This window comes from Xenopus laevis, chromosome 3L, assembly GCF_017654675.1.
Source record: "Xenopus laevis strain J_2021 chromosome 3L, Xenopus_laevis_v10.1, whole genome shotgun sequence".
NCBI classification, from domain to species: domain Eukaryota; kingdom Metazoa; phylum Chordata; class Amphibia; order Anura; family Pipidae; genus Xenopus; species Xenopus laevis.
This window is the reverse complement of record NC_054375.1, coordinates 96,789,075-96,807,153: the sequence shown is the minus strand read 5'-3', so window position 1 is coordinate 96,807,153 and position 18,079 is coordinate 96,789,075. Positions and strand designations below refer to the sequence as shown.

Sequence of the window (18,079 nt, the reverse complement as noted above, 5' to 3'; positions counted from 1 at the left end):
AGAGGGGCTGCTATAAGGTCCCATAGAAAGTCAGTAATTAGTGGGCTGGTGGGGGCTGTTTGGGCCTCTGTGTAACTGAAATGCCAGGGCCTATTTTAATTCTCAGTCCGGACTGCTGTTCACAGCCAGGGAACAACAGACCTGGTGCAGCTGCAGGCTTCAGTCTTCTTCTTTACTTGCACCCGAAACCACTGTGTCTCCCAGGGTGCAGGTACATGTGAAGAATTTCTGTGTGAAGTACTCGAGTATGCATTTTGGTCCTGAAATCTATCCAGGTGCCTGCACATGTCGTTGCAGTGGTTCCAGGTGCAGGCAAAGAAGAAGGGACTGATTTTTGGCCAGCAAAATCAACCCTGTGTGACATCAGCCTAAATAACTCTGATGTTCTCCATTAGGGCATACTGATTTCATATTAAATGAACAATGTCAAGCCCTTGCAGAGAGACCATACAAAGTCGAAGTAAACTTTATTGTCATCTCAGCAGTATACGAATAAACATACTTAGGAGACACTAGAGAAAGGGCATTCCATCAAGTCACTAACTAAGCCTATCCAGGTTGCACAATCCGCTTTGATTCTCAATATCAATTAAAGTAATTTAAATGTTGGACATTTCACAAATATTTTGAACTGCTTATATTTTACAGGTATGGGAACTATTAACCAGAAACCCTATATATACCAGAAAGTTCCAAACTATGGGAAGGTCATCTACCACAGAGTTCATTTTAAGCAAACAATTCAAAGTTTTTTAATGATTTCCTTTTTTCCTAAGGAACAGAAAAAAAAATATTTTAAATATAAATGCAATATTGGGCTCAATAAAGGCATATTGTAAAAACATTTACCTTTTATTTTCATGTCAGATGGCTGTACTGTTACCTTTGTCACAGCATTTTGTATGCCAGCTTTCCTTACTTACCACTAGGTGTTGCAGAAACCACATTGCATAATCTGTCTAGTAACATTCTTTTGCACATACTGAATACAGGTAACAGCTTGTAAGATTCATGACTGATGTGATTAAACAGACTTAGAAATTGAATATGCAACACTGGACAATGCTTATCTAATTTTCCAATGCTTATGATACATTGGAAACATACCATGCCTCAGAGCAAGCAAAAGAATTTGACATGCCAGAGATTGTGAAATCTATAACACTGTTATAAATGTAAAAACATGAAGGAACTCTACATTTTCAGGTCACTGGTTAAACGCTGTTCTACGTTGAGCCCTATACTTTAAACACATGAAATGTAAAACCCAAAGTTCCCCAGTACTAAAAGTGTTAAAAAATCTGTGCAATGACAGCACGACTCTGTCCTGAGTCCTAAGATTCTTTAATAGGTCACTTATTATAATATACATTATCTGCTGGTTAAGGATTCATTCTGAAGGTATAGTTTTCACTTAAAGGAGAAAGAAAGTAATTTGTCACTTGGGGGTGCCAAATGTTAGGCATCCCCAAGTGATTGTATTTACTTACCTGACACCCCGAGCTGGTGCTTCAATCAGCAGAAAATCATGGAGCAATCCTTTTCCTGCTTCTTCTTCCTTCTCGCAGTTGTGCATGTGCAGTAGAGCAAAAAGCCGAACTTTAACGAAAAAGCTGCCTATTTCATTCTACTGCCCATCCGTCTGCCCCAGGAAATTTGAAAAGTGAAGAAGCAGGAAAAGGATCACTCTGTGGTGCTCGCTAGAAGAACCCCAAAGCACCGATCCGGGGTGTCAGTAAACTAAATACAATCGTTTGGGGTGCCTAACATTTGGTTTAAAGGGGACCTGTCACCCTAAGAAATAATTCCAAATCCTATTTTATGAAGCAAAATGAACTTCATTTACACTACATTAATTATTTAAATATGGTTTCTTTTAGTCTTGGAATTACATAATCACATCAAGCAGGTAGGTACTATTTTGTGGGTTATTAAGGCAAGCTTTGTGTCATGCCAAAATCTTGTTTATATGCCAGAATGGGGGACCTGATGTTCAAGCACTGGCTGCACAATTAGATGGTGAGAAAGGAGGTGGGATATGGGGAGAGCAGTGACATCTAGAAGTGCTGAATGGAAAATGAAAGTAACTGCTTGCTAGTGATGGGCGAATTTTTGACGCCGGCGCCCGTTTTTGACGCAAATTTTCGCGGGCATTTCGCGAATTTATTCGCTGGCAGCGAATTGTGCAAATTCGCCGTGAATTTGCGCCTGGTGAATAAATTCGCCCATCACTACTGCTTGCCCTGCTTTTATGCCTAAGGCACAGAGGTGGGGCAGGCAATATATGATTGACAGCTGAGACTTTTAAATGAGTTAACAGATATGGATGTTTTAATTAAAAAAATAATTGTTTAAAAAATTGTTTAATTCAAAAAGGACTTTTATTATACAGCATTTTATGTCTGGATGACAGGTCCCCTTTAAGAAACCAGATACGCCATTATTTAATAATGCATTGGCTGGTTTGGGCTCACAACCTTGCCTTGCAACATAGAGAAGCAGGGATGGATGGTAAGCTCCCTGCTCTGATTATGTAATACATGCAATTGCCAATTATGTAATGCAATGTAATGTAATGCATTAAAGGTGTTTAACACTTCAGCTATGCACATTCTATATACGCATATTATACATTGTAGATATCAATGTGAGTTGTCAAGTTGTTCTTCAGAGAAATTTTTTAAAGCTCATAGTTTGGAATTCTTTGTAAAATCATATGCCAAATCAAAATGCAAACTTCCTCTAAAGCAAATAGCCATAAAAGTAATACACTTTCGTACTTACCACTCTCTTCTGTTTCTGACTATACGAGGATACCTACAACGTGTATAGCTGAAGTGTTAAAAATCGTATTTATTTGGCAAGGTGGACCAAATAAAGCAGACCCAAACATTTGGCCTCTGGATCATTTGGAGGCCTTGTACAGACCCATCGGCTTGGATACAACGCAAACAGAGTTTTTAAAAAGCATGCAAAAATGTTTTTGTACAAAAAGCTCACAAATAATTAGCTGCCAAAATGAGCTCTTAGGTTTTATCAACTCAGAAAATCCAGTATTTTCAGGCCTAAATGTACTCACGCCTGCACAAGTGAATTTTGACATATGTAGCTCTGAAAACATCACATGACACTGGCATTAAAGCGCAGCTTCTGGAGCTCCCTTGTCCTGAAGTGCAATGTAAACAAAAAAAAGCTAAAGTTCTGTTTACAATTGTATATCTCTCTACCACAGGAATGGCATCAACAAAATAAAACCTTTTTTTGCCTGCTTAAAAAATACAATTATTATACATTATACACAATAATGTACAATTTACAGGATTTAGTAAATGAGAATACTACTGTACTAAAAATACCCTCCCCTTTAAACAGAGATACATTTTATGTGGTTGGTCAGCTTAACTATATTGCAATAAATGGACAAACAATCCCTGTTTTGTTCAAAGCAGAGTGTATTTTTTAGCAGCCTAATACACAAAATTCCTTAATAGAGTGATAATGGATGAATTCAGAGGATCTCTTGTCTTTGGCTATGAATTTTGCGGTGCCAGCCTCATTTCACCTGCTAATGGTTTAAAATTGTTTAGTGGTGGAGACAACAGTCCATTTTTGCTATAGTTATACAGGAGCAGTGGTCAGCTCCATGTTGTAGCTTCCATCATTCCCAGCTACAATCAGGTGATCCCAGTGGCGGCCAATTAAAGGGTTTTAACCTTAAAAAACAAGTTGTAGATAAAACATAGTCCCTGTGAAAAATATATACTGAAGAAATAGAATTCTAAATGAATCAGAGGATATAAGTGCAAGGTTGACCAGGCCACAGATGACTGAAACAGCCAGCCAGCTTGAATACATTGCAAAATATAAACAAACAGTCCCTGCTTTGTTTAAAGGGGATGGCATTTTAAGTAGCTTAATGCACAAAATGTCTTAATGCCCTTATATATACTCTCTTATATATACTCTCTTTTGTAAAATATAAGCATTGTAGAAGCCACTGAGGAGTTTCATAACAATATAAATGTGGTTTTATAAAGGTCATGGAACTCCACGGTGACTTCTAATATTCTCATATTGTATAACAGGGGGTTACAGCACTAAATAGGACTGGTGGCATTATTAATCACTTTATGTGTTTTGCACACAGGTGGAGGAAAGCAGATGATCCACTCTGTGTGTTCCTGCCCGTATGCTTATGCATGCACAGTAAAGTCTGAAACTTTTACTCTACTGTGCATACACAAGTCTAAATCTGAAAAGGGATGAGAAAAAAGTAGGAAGGGTAGCAGCATGGTGCCATGTTTTTTTTTCTTTAAAGAAGCACTGGCTGATTAATGTAACTATTAAATGTAAATATTGAGTTACTGTAACTATTCCTTTCATTAACATTTTCAGTATTTTTTGAAAAAAAATCATGATTTATTGTATTGCAACACAGTTTGTAATATGTTCCAAAGCTCTTTCTAAGCAGTTCTGAATCATTGCAAACTGTCCTGGAATCTATTGACTGACAGAAATCACAACTTTCCATTTGATATAGCAGTTGATTAAAGAAAAAGCCATTAAAATCTCCCCAGTTTTTATATTTCCCCAGTGACATGAAACACAACTGAACTCACTTGGAGGCGGTTTAGCTCTTCCAGGTCTTTCTGAGGTGCTACGGGAATCTCTGGGGCCACAATTGAAGAAGGAATGTGTTGCTCATATTCACTTAGTTGCCTTGACAATCTCATGATAACCTCATCTTTGGCCTGAATTGTCTCCATCATCATCGTGAACTGCTCCTTTAACTCTTTAACGCTGCACTTGAGTTCTTCCACCTCCTGGTGCAGATGGTCTTTCTCCATGATCTGCCTCTCCAGCAAATGATTCAGCTCCTGGATCTGAGTGTCTTTCTGCTGCAGTAAATGCAAGTGTTCTTTAGAAAGTCCATCGCAGAATGGGCTGGCAAAATATTTATCATATTGGGATGACCTCAAGGATTGCTGTAACAGCCTGACAAGCTCCTGGAGAAAATAAAAATAAAAAACACTTTGCTAAAACAATTTCTGAAAGTACCAATGTATAAATTACTGCTTATTTATAGTTCAAAAATTGTGGGACTGGAAAAATGGTGGAGGCTGGTTAGGGTGAGATTTGTGGAGAAAAGCCGTTTGCTTTCCTCGATAAACCTGGACGAAAAAGCCTGAGGGTAAATAAGCACGAGATCTGGGGTGAAAACCCTTGCTGTCCTAGATAACTATGGCTAAATAACCGATATAGGCATGCTGTCCGTAACCCTTATTATTTGCTAATGGAACCCAACCAATCTTTGAACTTTTGAACCCAATATGTCAGAATACCACTGGTTTATACTAAAGCAATCTAAATATTATTATATTTTATATGGTGCTATTTACTTGGCCAAATTTATCTTTGTTGCACTACCTCGTGTTTGTTTAGAAGCAAATCTTTCACACTATAATCAGTGCTGCACACACAATTTACAATTATTTCTTAGGGTGACAGGTCCCCTTTCAGTAAATTAGAATGTTGGCCTTTTAGCTCATCATCAACTGGTTGATATACTGGGAACTGTAGAGCATTCTACACTGTGTGTATTGCTCCTAAGAAAAAACAGGAGACAACACTCACATGATGTCCTAACTATTTATAGAATCCAGAAGGAAGCTGTTAAATCCAGCTGAGAGCAGAGATACATCTCTGGCAAATCCCAAAAAGCTACGTGATTAACCATCGGATATTTCCACTGGATCTGACTGAGATCACAAGACTTTGTTCCAGCTCAAATTTCCTAAATTACAAAAGCAAGCACATCTGTCCTGCCAAGATTTCTCTGCTGATGTTACATAGGGGGGTTGCAGAGCTGAGCTGTGAAATTTCTACCTCTTGTGACCTCTGGATATTGCATGTAACAGCAGGATTTAATTTAGTATAGAATCAGATTCACATGGTATTTATAATGAAGACACAGATCACAGCAGGCTGACACTGTGTCCCACTTGCTTTCACCCACCTCCCTTCAAACGTTTGTCTTGGCACATGCCTAGCAACAGCCTTAAAGAAAGTAAGTATTTTTGCTGATTCACTCGTCTGTTCCTCCAAGATGGCACTGCATAAAATTTCCTGCCCACACCACGGTAAGATGCTGACCTTCTGACTTAATAAATCCTTCCTCAATCTCTCCAGCTCTTCCTGGTTCTGATGCTTCACTAGAACATCACTTTCCATCCTGGAGTCAGACACAGGCAGGGAATCCATTAAGCACTCTGGACGGTTTTTGTTCACACCAATCATCTCTCGCAATGGCCTTCTTGTCCTCTGGGGAATGCGCCCAAAATCAAATGGGAAACTCATTCCTGTTTGATCACAATCAAAAGTGACAGATAAGCACACAAGCAATAGACATTTTGTTGAACTGAAAAAAAAAAAAAAAAAGAAGGAAGGAAGTTGTGCTCCATAGTGCAAACATTTCTTAATCATTTACACACTGTCACAATAAAGAAATAGTACAATGTAACAACAATTGTTATAGAAAAATGCTACTCAAACTACAATGTATAAAGTGGAGCGGGGGAAGGGTGTATCATATGCTGGAAATATTTGTCAAGAGTTGGACATTGTACCTTAGTTAAAGTTAACTGGTACCAAAGTTAAGCAAATTATCTTTTAGACACATACACAGTAAGTGGGGCTCATTTATAAACACTGGGCAAATTTGCACCTGGGCAGGAATTAATAGCAACCAATCAGTGATTAGCTTTTTTCAGCCAGCTACAGGTTGAACACAGAAAGCAATCATCTGAATGGTTGCCATGAGTTACTGCCCAGGTGATAATTTGCCCAGTGTTTATAATTAACTCCCACAGTTTCAGTTAGTCAGTTTTACTGATTTCAGCCACAGCCATTTCAGGCGACGAACAAAAGAATATGTTTTCCCACCGGCAGGATACTTTATTGACTGTGGGAAAGCATTTTTAGGTGTTTTATCACTCGTGGTAGCACACATTTAATGCCGATTGACAAAACTCCCTGTCCTGGAATTGACCATTTTTGTGGTAAAAAATAGGAAATTTGGGGGGCCCACCGGGTTTTCTTCCGGTGTCCCGCCAGCCCAGTCCGCCGCTGCCTATCTGATCCCCTCAAGTTCCCAGGACAGTCAGGCTCGCAAAACTGTCAGGTTTAGGCACTTCAACCAACAATTACTTACAAATGCGAACTTATTGGCGAGAAATGATCAATATGACTTACAGGTAAGTTTTTATGTATATTAATATTTTTTGTGTTGGTATGGTATTACTTTTAGTTTACCTAGCTTTTACACAATCCCTCTGTGAACGTAAAATAAGGGTATTGCAAAAGTGAAATTGCGTGCAACTACAGAAACAATGCATTAGAAATCAGCTTTTAACACTGCCTTAAGTGATCCTGTTATTCTACTTGTTTCAGGTCATTGTGGGAGCTGGAGTCTTGGCTGGAAGGGAGCATTGTACCCATAGAATGTTTAGGGAGATTTGACATTGCAAGCAGGTTGTTAATGCCCTTGCAGACAAGGTGGATGAGTATGCAAAGGAATAACATTCACTTTCTCTATGATGCAAACTGTGGTATTCTAAGACTATCTGCAACTAGTCTCCCTGTTTTACTTTTGTGTTTTTTTGTTATTTATATTTTTGTTGGAATTTTGCAACATGCAAGAGTTTAGAAGTCACAATGGAGATACATAGCAGAGGGAACAGAGATAAGATAAGCAATAAAAAAAAAACAATAAAATGTAAGCCTTATGGTCAGTCCGTCTTTTGATTGTCTGGGTTAGTGACAATGACAACCAAAAAGCATATTCAACTACAGGCTGAAAAATGGTAGAATAGGAAGGTTAATTTGAAGACCATAAAAAATGAAGACAAATTAAAAAGGTGCTTAGAATAGGTCCATCTATAACATACTAAAATGGAATATAAACTTGAACTTCCCCTTTAAATCCTTGACATCTTACTACAAATATTTTTATAGAAAAAGTGGAAATGCAATAAGGTTGTGACCAAATATTACACAGTAATATATTAAATACAATACATTAAAAAGCAGACCCAACAAAGCCTCTTTTATACTAATTTTGGCTTTTAAAGGGCACCTGTCACCCCAAATTTTTTGCCACCCACACCTGGATGGAGCACCTGGTGTGGGGCAGCCATGTAGTGAGAATAGTGCCAGATCTTTTGCCCATTATGCACATGTGTGTGACCTCACACAAATGTGCACTTCTCTCAATGTGCATAACACATTGGAAAAAGTTCTCAGTATGCACACGTGCACCAATAAACATGGCCATCCAAACCAGGAGCTCCCTCCCAGTGCGGGCGGCCTAGCACTTATAAGGGACATTTAAATAACAAAAAAACTATTGTCTCTCCCAACTTGAGTGCAAGCTCTATTAGCCCGCACCTAAACAATTTTGGGGTAACAGGTGACCTGTAAGTATCTTACAGTGTCCAACCTAGAATATCTTAATGCAACTACAGAGCCTGGAAAAAATAGGGCTAAGATCTAGTAGTATTTCTTAGTGGAATCCAAAGATTTGTGAACTTTCTGTTTCTTACCTGTGCTTCCTTTGATGCCTTCTGCAGGAGGTTTGCATTTTTCCACATGTAGAAGGGATTCCTCTAGCTCCTTGGGAGATGGGTTCAACAGTTCCCACTCTTCATTTGTGTAGAAAGTACTCTTCCTGCAGTCACCGCTTTTGCCTGGCCGAAGGTGTTGCATAGAGGTTCTAATATAAGAAGAACAAGAATTTCAAAAACACAAAGGTTGTGCAAAACCTAAATGGGAAATAAATATAACAAATGGAAACATTTAAATACTTAAATGCTTCAACTCTACTTCTACATCTGGAATATTGTGTAACAGACCTGTGAAACAGGCATTAGTAATGGTTTAGATAGCAGCACCACCCATCAGTAAAGGGGCAGTTTATCACCTTTTCAACACAAGTTCAATGAACAGGGCTTTTGCTGAGCATAGTTTCTGTTTATTGTTTAACCACCAAAATAATCCATGTTTTTCTGGTGCTAACTAGAGAAACTGAATTTACTCCATGTTCCTGGGAGGAAGCTAATCAGATTACTAGTATACAGTTAGTCCCCTGTATTATGGTTTTCTGCATATTTGTAAACCAAAACAATCACAACAATGGATAAATACTGGTTAAATTAATGAATGTTGGCCTTCAACATTGTATTTGTATGTGGATAGAGAACTAGCTGAAGAACAGATTAGAAAAAGTGGTGGTAAATGGAACATATTCTAATTGGACCAGTGTTGTTAGTGGAGTACCGCAGGGGTCTGTACTTGGACCTTTGCTTTTCGACTTGTTTATTAATGACCTGGAGGTGGGCATTGAAAACACTGTTTATATTTTTCCTGAGGATACTAAATTGTGCAGAACTATAAGTTCCATGCAAGATGCTGCCACTGTTCAGAGGGATTTGACCAAACTGGAAAACTGGAGCAAACTGTAAAATGAGGTTCACATTATTAAATGCAATGTTATATAAATAGAAGTTATACACTAAATGGCAGTGTGTTAGGAGTTTCCTTAATTGAGAAGGATCTAGGAGTTTTTGTAGATAAGAGAACAAGAAAGAGAAAGAACTGACCCATGTATTTACACCCACCCATCAAAGCATGTCCACAGGCTTGTATTTATACACCATTAAAACTTAACTTTTACTACTGATAAATAAGATAAAAAAAGTTAATAATAATTAAAACATGGTTAGGACCGGGGAGACGGATTAACTTGGGGTAGTGGGCTGGTGGTACAGATAAGTGGTAAATGTATGCTAGTGGAGGTCACCCCAAAAAACTCTGTTTAAACACTATTCAGTAATAAATATAGGGGTAATAGGGGTAGTAGACTACATGCAATGTTATACAACACAAATCGCCCCCTTAGAAGAACATAACCCAAAGGGTCAGTGGGGCCTAAATCGGTGGAGTTGTGTAAGTCGCTCACCCCCGATGTGTACAACATTAGTATGGGTAGAGGTGCTGCTAATCGTTGGAGAGGCAGGCTTGGTAAATCCCAAAGCTTGCGTCTCTATTGGAACAACCCCCATTGTGCAGCACTTGGTCAGCCAACCCCTTCACCCACAGCACAACCCTCCCAACTGGTGGATATCTGCTCTGATATGAGCTTTGAAGCTTCCACCTGAAGCAGTACCTTGTAAACTAGGGATGCACCGAATCCACTATTTGGGATTCGGCTGAATCCCCGAATCCTTGATGAAAGATTAGGCCAAATACTGGACCGAATCCGTATCCTAATTTGCATATATTTGCAAATTAGGGGCAGGGAAGGAAAAAGTGGAAAAAATCATATTTTTTGATGAAAAGTCGCGTGATTTCAGTCCCTGCCCCTAATTTACATAAATTAGGATTTGAATTCGGTTCGGCCAGACACAAGGATTCAGCCGAATCCGAATCCTGCTGAAAAAGCCCAAATCCTGGCCGAATCCCAAACCGAATCCTGGATTCGGTGCATCCCTATTGTAAACCAACCCCTTCACCCACAGCGTAGCCCCCCCAATTGGCAAAGCTGCCTTAAGTTACAATTGGCAAAAGCTGCCTTAAATTATGAGAAGGTGGTGGTTGCAGAGAGTTATAGTTGCAGGATGCGTGCAGCCTTTGTCAGCCAACCCCTTCACCCACAGCACAACCCTCCCAATTGGCGGATATCTGCTCTGATATGAGCGTTAAAGCTTCCACCTGAAGCAGTACCTTGTAAACCAACCCCTTCACCCACAACGTAGCCCCCCCAATTGTAAATAACAAGTTGTCTAATTCCAAGCAGTATAATGCTGTGGCCACTAAAGCAAATAAAGTTCTGTTTTGCATAAAAAAGGGCATTAACTTAAGGGATGAAAACATAATTATGCCTCTTTATAGGTCCCTGGTGAGGCCTCATCTGGAGTATGCAGTGCAGTTTTGGACTCCAGTCCTTAAGAGGGATATAAATGAGCTGGAGAGAGTGCAGAGACTAAGTGCAACTAAACTGGTTAGAGGGATGAAAGACTTAAATTATGAGGGTAGACTGTCAAGTTTGGGGTTGTTTTCTCTGGAAAAAAGACTTTACAAGTACATAAGGACATTATAGACAAATAGCTGTGGACCTTTTTCCCCACAAGGAGGATCACAGCACCAGAGGCCACCCCTTTAAGCTAAAGGAAAAGCAATGTTTGTGGTTCTTCACAGTGAGGTCAGTGATGCTGTGGAATGCACTGCCGTGTGGAGTGGCTTGGATGGTTTCTTGGACAAGCATAATATCATAGACTATTGTGATAATAAAATCTACAATTAGTATAGATATTAGTACATATAGTTTATGTTAGTGTATGAGGGATCAGTGTTAGTGTGTGTGTATGTATTGACGTTGGGTTTCATTTGGAAGGGTTGAACTTGATGAACTTTGGTCTTTTTTCAACCCAACATAACTATGTAAATACCAAAGGGAGTGGGTTGTTTATACAGCGCTTAGTATATCTAGCTGATAAATGTCAGGATAGTAAGTGTGGAAGCTAAATAATGCTGTTATGCTTCATAATAAAAATAACTAAGGATTTTTTTTTAAAAATTAAAATCACAGAGAGAATGTATTATCAGCATAATTCTATTATTTTATTCATACTGAAATAAAAGCATATAGGTCCGTACTACTTCTTTAAGTGTTAATTCATACAACTCTGTCTACTTGACAGCTTGTTTGCCTTCCTTTAAACACACGGAAAGTGGTTATAGCAAAGGCCACAAAAACAAAAACTGCAGTCAAATGAGTACTAACCCCTTGTTTACATTGTGTTACTTATATTGTTATATAGTATTAAGCATTAATATTTCCAATACACAACATTTACACCAAGGCTTGTGCCAACAAAACAAATGAACAGAATGCAAATAAACAACATCAGTTTAGTAAAAAAAACCTTATCAAATGGTATCATGGAAAAACAAGATTACTTCATATATGTTAATATCTACAACATTGTTTCATTTATTTGAGGTTAGATAGATAAAGATCATGGGGTATATTCACTAAAGATGGCTTAAGTGCTAAATGAATTACCAAATTGACTTTTTTTTTTCTTCACATTAAAATTAAATTTACAAATTTTTATATGTGAAAAGTATCTTGTTGCCAATTTAAATTAAGTGATGAAAATTTGAGTTGATAACGCAATCTTATTGTTTGTTTTAGCTTGATTTATCTGGCCACAACATTTTAGGCGAAAATAGGCAATGCCTCATTCTGGTACAGATATTGCATTGGTGACCTGAGAAATTAGATATTACAGTACCTCTGATTTTAGGTGATTTCATATCAGCCTTTAGTGAATAGTCCCATATATGTTTATACTAAGGGGCCCATTTACTTAGCTCGAGTGAAGGAATAGAGGAAAAAAAACTTTGACTTTCGAATGTTTTTTTTTGGCTACGTCGACCATCGAATGGGCTACTTCGACCTTCGACTATGACTTTGACTTCGAATCGAACGATTCGAACTAAAAATTGTTCGACTATTCGACCATTCGATAGTCGAAGTACTGTTTCTTTAAAAAAAACTTCGACCCCCTAGTTCGCCACTTAAAAGCTACCAAAGTCAATGTTAGCCTATGGTGAAGGTCCCCATAGGCTTAGCTATCTTTTTTTGGTCTAACAAAACGAATAGAGCTAAGTACTTCAACTTTGATATTCGAAGTCGAAGGATTTAACTTCGACAGTCGAATATTGAGGGTTAATTAACCCTCGATATTCGACCATAAGTAAATTTGCCCTTAAGTATATGAAGAAAAACATAAGAGCAAGGATATGACTTACTCCTCCTGGCACCACAAGGAGTGATATTAATCTGGCTTGTGCCATGCAGCTTATTAGTGATGCAGAGGTCCTTCCCTTTTCCTAGGACTACCTGTATGCCTCCATTTCACGGTTGACCTTCCTCAACCCCACCCAAGTTCTTGCTATTACTGATGCTACCTGTTCTCCACAAACTTTATTAAAAATAGTGATCATATGTTCTGAAGCTCCTCTACCTTGTACGTTCTTGAGAGTGGAAGGTTTACAGGGAGCTTGTATAAAGTACTCACATGCTGAGCTTATCACAAGTTGACCTTGACATGTACCTGGTCCCCTTCAAGACAAAGTAGCAGCTTGTATCAGAGATTACTTTTTAACTCTGTAGTGCCTAGGCGCTGCAATGTTGGGGGGGGTGCATATGCTTTTTTTTGTCTTCTCTTTCTTGAGCTGAAAATTGATTCAGTAGTAGTATAAGATTAAATATTAGGTTGGGGAATATTGAAAATTACTTGTTAATAGTTTACTTTTTATCACAGGGGAACACACCCTATCCCTGCTACTTGTGGTGTGTGAGCAGTTTGACTTTAAAGTGGCAAAGAGGGACACATTTTCACCCACTGATAAATATGTCCCTAAAATACAAGTGAAAAGAGAGCTGTGAAAAGTCTCTCTGGAACAGGAAAAACTGAAAAAAAGCCATTAATTTGATATGGTAACTTTCACAAACACACAAAACAACATACGCCAACGTGTAATAGAGGGACATGGAAAACATTTGAAATACAAAACCTTTGAATTGTTACAACTGTAAACCAAACAAAATCTTTTTTTCGCAAACAAAGAATGGAAATTCTGCCACTGTGTTGACTTTTTGACTAATTCTTTGAAAATAGCACATGGAAAAACTCCCTAGTGGCCATTTACTATAACCCTGGGCAGGAAGTGTAAGAGTGCACCCCTTAGTCATAGTGCTTATACAGAGAGCCAGTGCCAGTTGCATAATGAAGCATCCACAACTTCCTAAAGGGCAGGAGGAGTACGTCTATCTGTCCCCCATCGTCCGTTAAAGACACAGTGCTGCCAAACTCAGACAGTGCTGTATTCATGGGATGCTGCAGCAGGTCTCTGTACTACAAAACATAGCTCACAAACCTGTGATAACTAATGCAAATAGAAGGCACTGTGCAAAGTGAAAAATATAGAGGATTGCTCCCTGCCTTTTTACTTGGTAAAGACTTATACGATGATACGATGTCTTGTTGTTGAACATTGTACTGAAAGTTGTTTCCCTTTATGCTCTTTGCTATAATTACATAATATAGATATATATATATATATATATATATATATATATATATATATATATATATATATATATATATACTATACTACAAAAAGTTTATTGAATCAAACCTTTCGGTTCTATGTTAGAACTCTACATACAAATAAAAGGCCCTTCATTATCAAAAAGCTGGACTTCCTTCCTGTTTAAACAGAAGGCTAGAGATTCAAGATTCAGTTAGTAAGCTGTGCAGCCTGTTGAACATGATGTGACACAATCAGCTTCTGCTTATGTTTGGCAAACTTCTGATGAGATTGCAGAATAGAGTGGCCTTGCAATAAGATAGATACACTTTCCCAGCTGTGTTGCTTTATAAACACATACCTCCCAACTGTCCTGTTTTTAGAGGGGCAGTCCCTCTTTTGACAGCTCAACCTGCAGTCCCTCATTTGTACTGGAAAGTCCCATTTTTTTCTGTACTTAACAGCCAGAAAAAGAAACAAAGTTTCTAACTTAATTGTCTTTTGGCAGAGAGCCCAGAACATCCATAACAGAAGATAAGATACATTTGTATCTAGATAAGCAATCTAAATAAGCAATCTAGATAAACAAATAAGTAATTGCAACAATATAAGATAACAAGTCCCTTGGGAAAAGTTAGACTCACAGCTTAAAGGACAATTCATCTTCATTAGCAAAACTGTAATAACTGAATAAAAAACACAGAAATATGTTCAAGCTTTTATAACCTGTGAAATTTTGTAAAATAAACATGGTAATTAGGGGGTGTGGCCACGAAAATGGGAGTGGTCTGAAAAATTGCCACTCTGTGCCCGGCAACTTTTTTGTCCCTCTTTTTATTTCCAAAATGTTGGGAGGTATGTAAACATGATTGAACTTAGTATCTTGGCCTGTACTTCTTAATGATTTTGTTTCAGTACACACCTTATATCATTACTCCATTGCCTTAACAAAACCTGCACTGCTGCTGGGTTATTGGAAACTTGCTCAGCAGTGGTCTGGTCACCCAAAACGGATGGGCATGTCTCAACTACAAACTGGTTGCGTGCCCGTTCTGCTGCATCATTGATGTTAGGGATACCAATATAATCTGAAACAAAGAAAATAAATGGAATCAAATTGAGCTATACATACAAAATAAAATGTATCTATTGGTAAAGAAATGACATAAATATCCTTGGATAATATATTTGCCACACAGTCAGTTTCGGTATGCAATAATATTCAAAATGTGATAGAGCAAAATGCAAAAGTTCTATTCACTTATACACTAAATGCATGATAGTCAAAAAACAATATTCCTGAGAACCCAGCAGCCCCTGGGTTTTCAGTCTCTATTATTCAACATGTGTACCTAACCTGCTACATTGACTTTTCCACATTCAACAGGAAGAACAAGCCCTCTCCCTAACACTGCAGGAGACATGAATTGAATACGTGTTTGATCAGTCATTCAATGCAAATCTATTTTACAATTACTGTATACATAACTATAATGTAATTTAATTATAAACACAAATGAATCATAGTATGGTACTATGCAAACATATATCAGAGTACTGTAGAATGCAAAAAAAAAAAAATACAAATACTCGCCCATATGTTTACTTAGACCGGGCTTGGAAACAAAGGAAAGAGGAAGACAAGGCCATTTATATAGGGTTGTTATTGATCCTTCATTAAAGGGATACTGTCATGAGAAAAAACATTTTTTTCAAAATGAATCAGTTAATAGTGCTGCTCAAGCAGAATTCTGCACTGAAATCCATTTCTCAAAAGCGCAAACAGATTTTTTTATATTCAATTTTGAAATCTGACATGGGGCTAGACATATTGTCAATTTCCCAGCTATGGTCAGTATGGTCAGTGAGCTTATAAACCTGCTTGTATGTTTTTGGAGTGTGGGAGGAAACCAGAGAACCAGGATAAATGTATGCAAACACAGGGAGAGCATCCTTGCAGATAGTGTCTGAAATCAAACAGTGGGGCCCATCTCTCCAAGGAACAAGGCTAACCATTGCCCCATTGTGCTGCTTGGAATGACATTTTCTTTAAAGGACATATTGTGTGAAAAAAAAAGTGTGCCATTGCATTATACTCTCATATATAAGGAAATACTGGACAACGTCATTTTTCTGGCTGATGTATTGAAAATTTCTTCAGAAATCTTACTACTTAACCACCTATCTGTTCCACTTCCTGCCCACTGAATTTTCTGGCTGTGCAGGGGAGCTGGCGGCACGCTGAATAATGCACTGTAGGATAGGAACCAAACAGCGAGTAGGCTGGCCTGATAGGGAACTGAAGCCTGTCTTTGCTTGTGTGACTGCAGGGCTGTGATTGGCTATTGTTCTCCTACTGTGCTTCTGGCAAGGACCATTAGGACATGCCTATCCCTCATTTGAAACATGGATAGGGACTGCATCAAATCTATAGGGTGCTCCAATAAAGGGGCCATTTTCCCAAGATAATATCAATAATTTTAGCCCAAAGCAAAATCAGCCCCATATATTATTCATTAGTGCCTACAAGATTGGGGGCGGGTGTAAATTATCTTTATATGTTTCCTTTAACCATAGAAAAAAAATGAAGGACCCCTTTAAAAGCCTGTTGTGGGGGAAAAATAAATGACTGTCACTTTATGTGGCTGTTAATATGTGGAGTAAACACTTTCTGCATATTTAAGTTTTTCAACACCTGTTTTCAGAAACTTTGCTTACACACCAGACATCTAGGGATTTTACACACAACGTGAAAGAATGTGAAGAGTGTGTGGGAGGACTATTCTTTGTTACACATTGGTGGCAACAACAAACCTACTAATACTGAAACCAGTTACTTACTGCTGTATATGATCACCTCTTAGGTTTTTGAACGCCTCCTCAACACTTTACTTCATATACAACACTTAAAATGCATGAAACATTCGCTGTGCAGCTTCTAAACAGGGTTGGACTGGGCCGGCGGGACACCAGGAAAAACCTGGTGGGCCCGGTGGCCCAGACACACTCCCTGCACTCCCTCTCCTTACCTCCCTTTTTGACCCCAGTCTCAATGACGCAACGGAAAAAGATACGTGTGCTTGTGCGTTGGGGGGGGGTTGTTGGTGGCAGAGAGGACTTTGCGACTGGAAGGCCCAGGGGATGTTGTTGGGGGCTCCTGAGGCTGCAGTCCAATGCTGCCTCTAACTAAGATGTCCCACCACAGAACAGCAACCTGGTGAGAATTTAACTGAATAACCAATGTTTGAACCAGATATAGCAAGTTAACAGCAACTTTTTGCAGCCACAGACCACTCACTATCATCCTGGAGCAATTGGCTGAGCAAACTTTAAATTTCTACACCAGCCTATGGGAAGGTTGTAAAACCCAACTCACTCCACATTCCTGTCTCAATATTAGGAGGGAGTAAGCGGCACTGGGGAAGGGCAGCTTAGAGGCAGGTATTGAAAAAAAACCCACAGCAATGCAATAATGTTTAGTAATAAAGGTATGGGTCACTTATCCAGAATCCAGTTATCCAGAAAGCTCCCAATATCAGGAAGGTAATCTCCCACAGAGTCCATTTTAAGCAAATAATTACATTTTTTAAAAATCATTTCATTTTTATTTGTAATAATAAAATAGTTCTTGTACTTAATGGGTAACTAAGCTATAAGAATCCATACTGTTAAAAAAACAATCCTATTGAGTTTATTTGTGGGTTTTAATGATTTTTAGCAGACATAGTATGATGATCTATATTACTGGAAGATCCCTTAACTGGGAACCCCAGGTCCCAAGCATTCCAGATAATATAGTTTATACCTGCACGAGCAGGTTTCTTGTAACTAGAGGAATGTGTCAGTATCACAGTGGTTGTCAAACTCTCTTAATTCAGGCCCCGCTTGCAGGTTTAGCCTTTGGCCAGGGTTCCTCTTAGTT

General features: G+C 38.5%; 1 protein-coding gene across 1 annotated transcript in view; it reads right to left on the bottom strand.

Moving 5' to 3' along the window:
- tbc1d2b.L (TBC1 domain family member 2B L homeolog) overlaps positions 1-18,079 on the bottom strand; it is a 37,719-nt gene that overhangs the window by 13,611 nt on the left and 6,029 nt on the right. Inside the window, exons 3-6 of the mRNA XM_018252874.2 lie at positions 15,080-15,245; positions 8,601-8,770; positions 6,154-6,359; positions 4,620-5,006 (exon numbers count right to left, since the gene is read on the bottom strand). Coding sequence (XP_018108363.1) covers positions 4,620-5,006; positions 6,154-6,359; positions 8,601-8,770; positions 15,080-15,245 — 929 coding nt within the window. The remainder of the gene's footprint in view (positions 1-4,619; positions 5,007-6,153; positions 6,360-8,600; positions 8,771-15,079; positions 15,246-18,079) is intronic.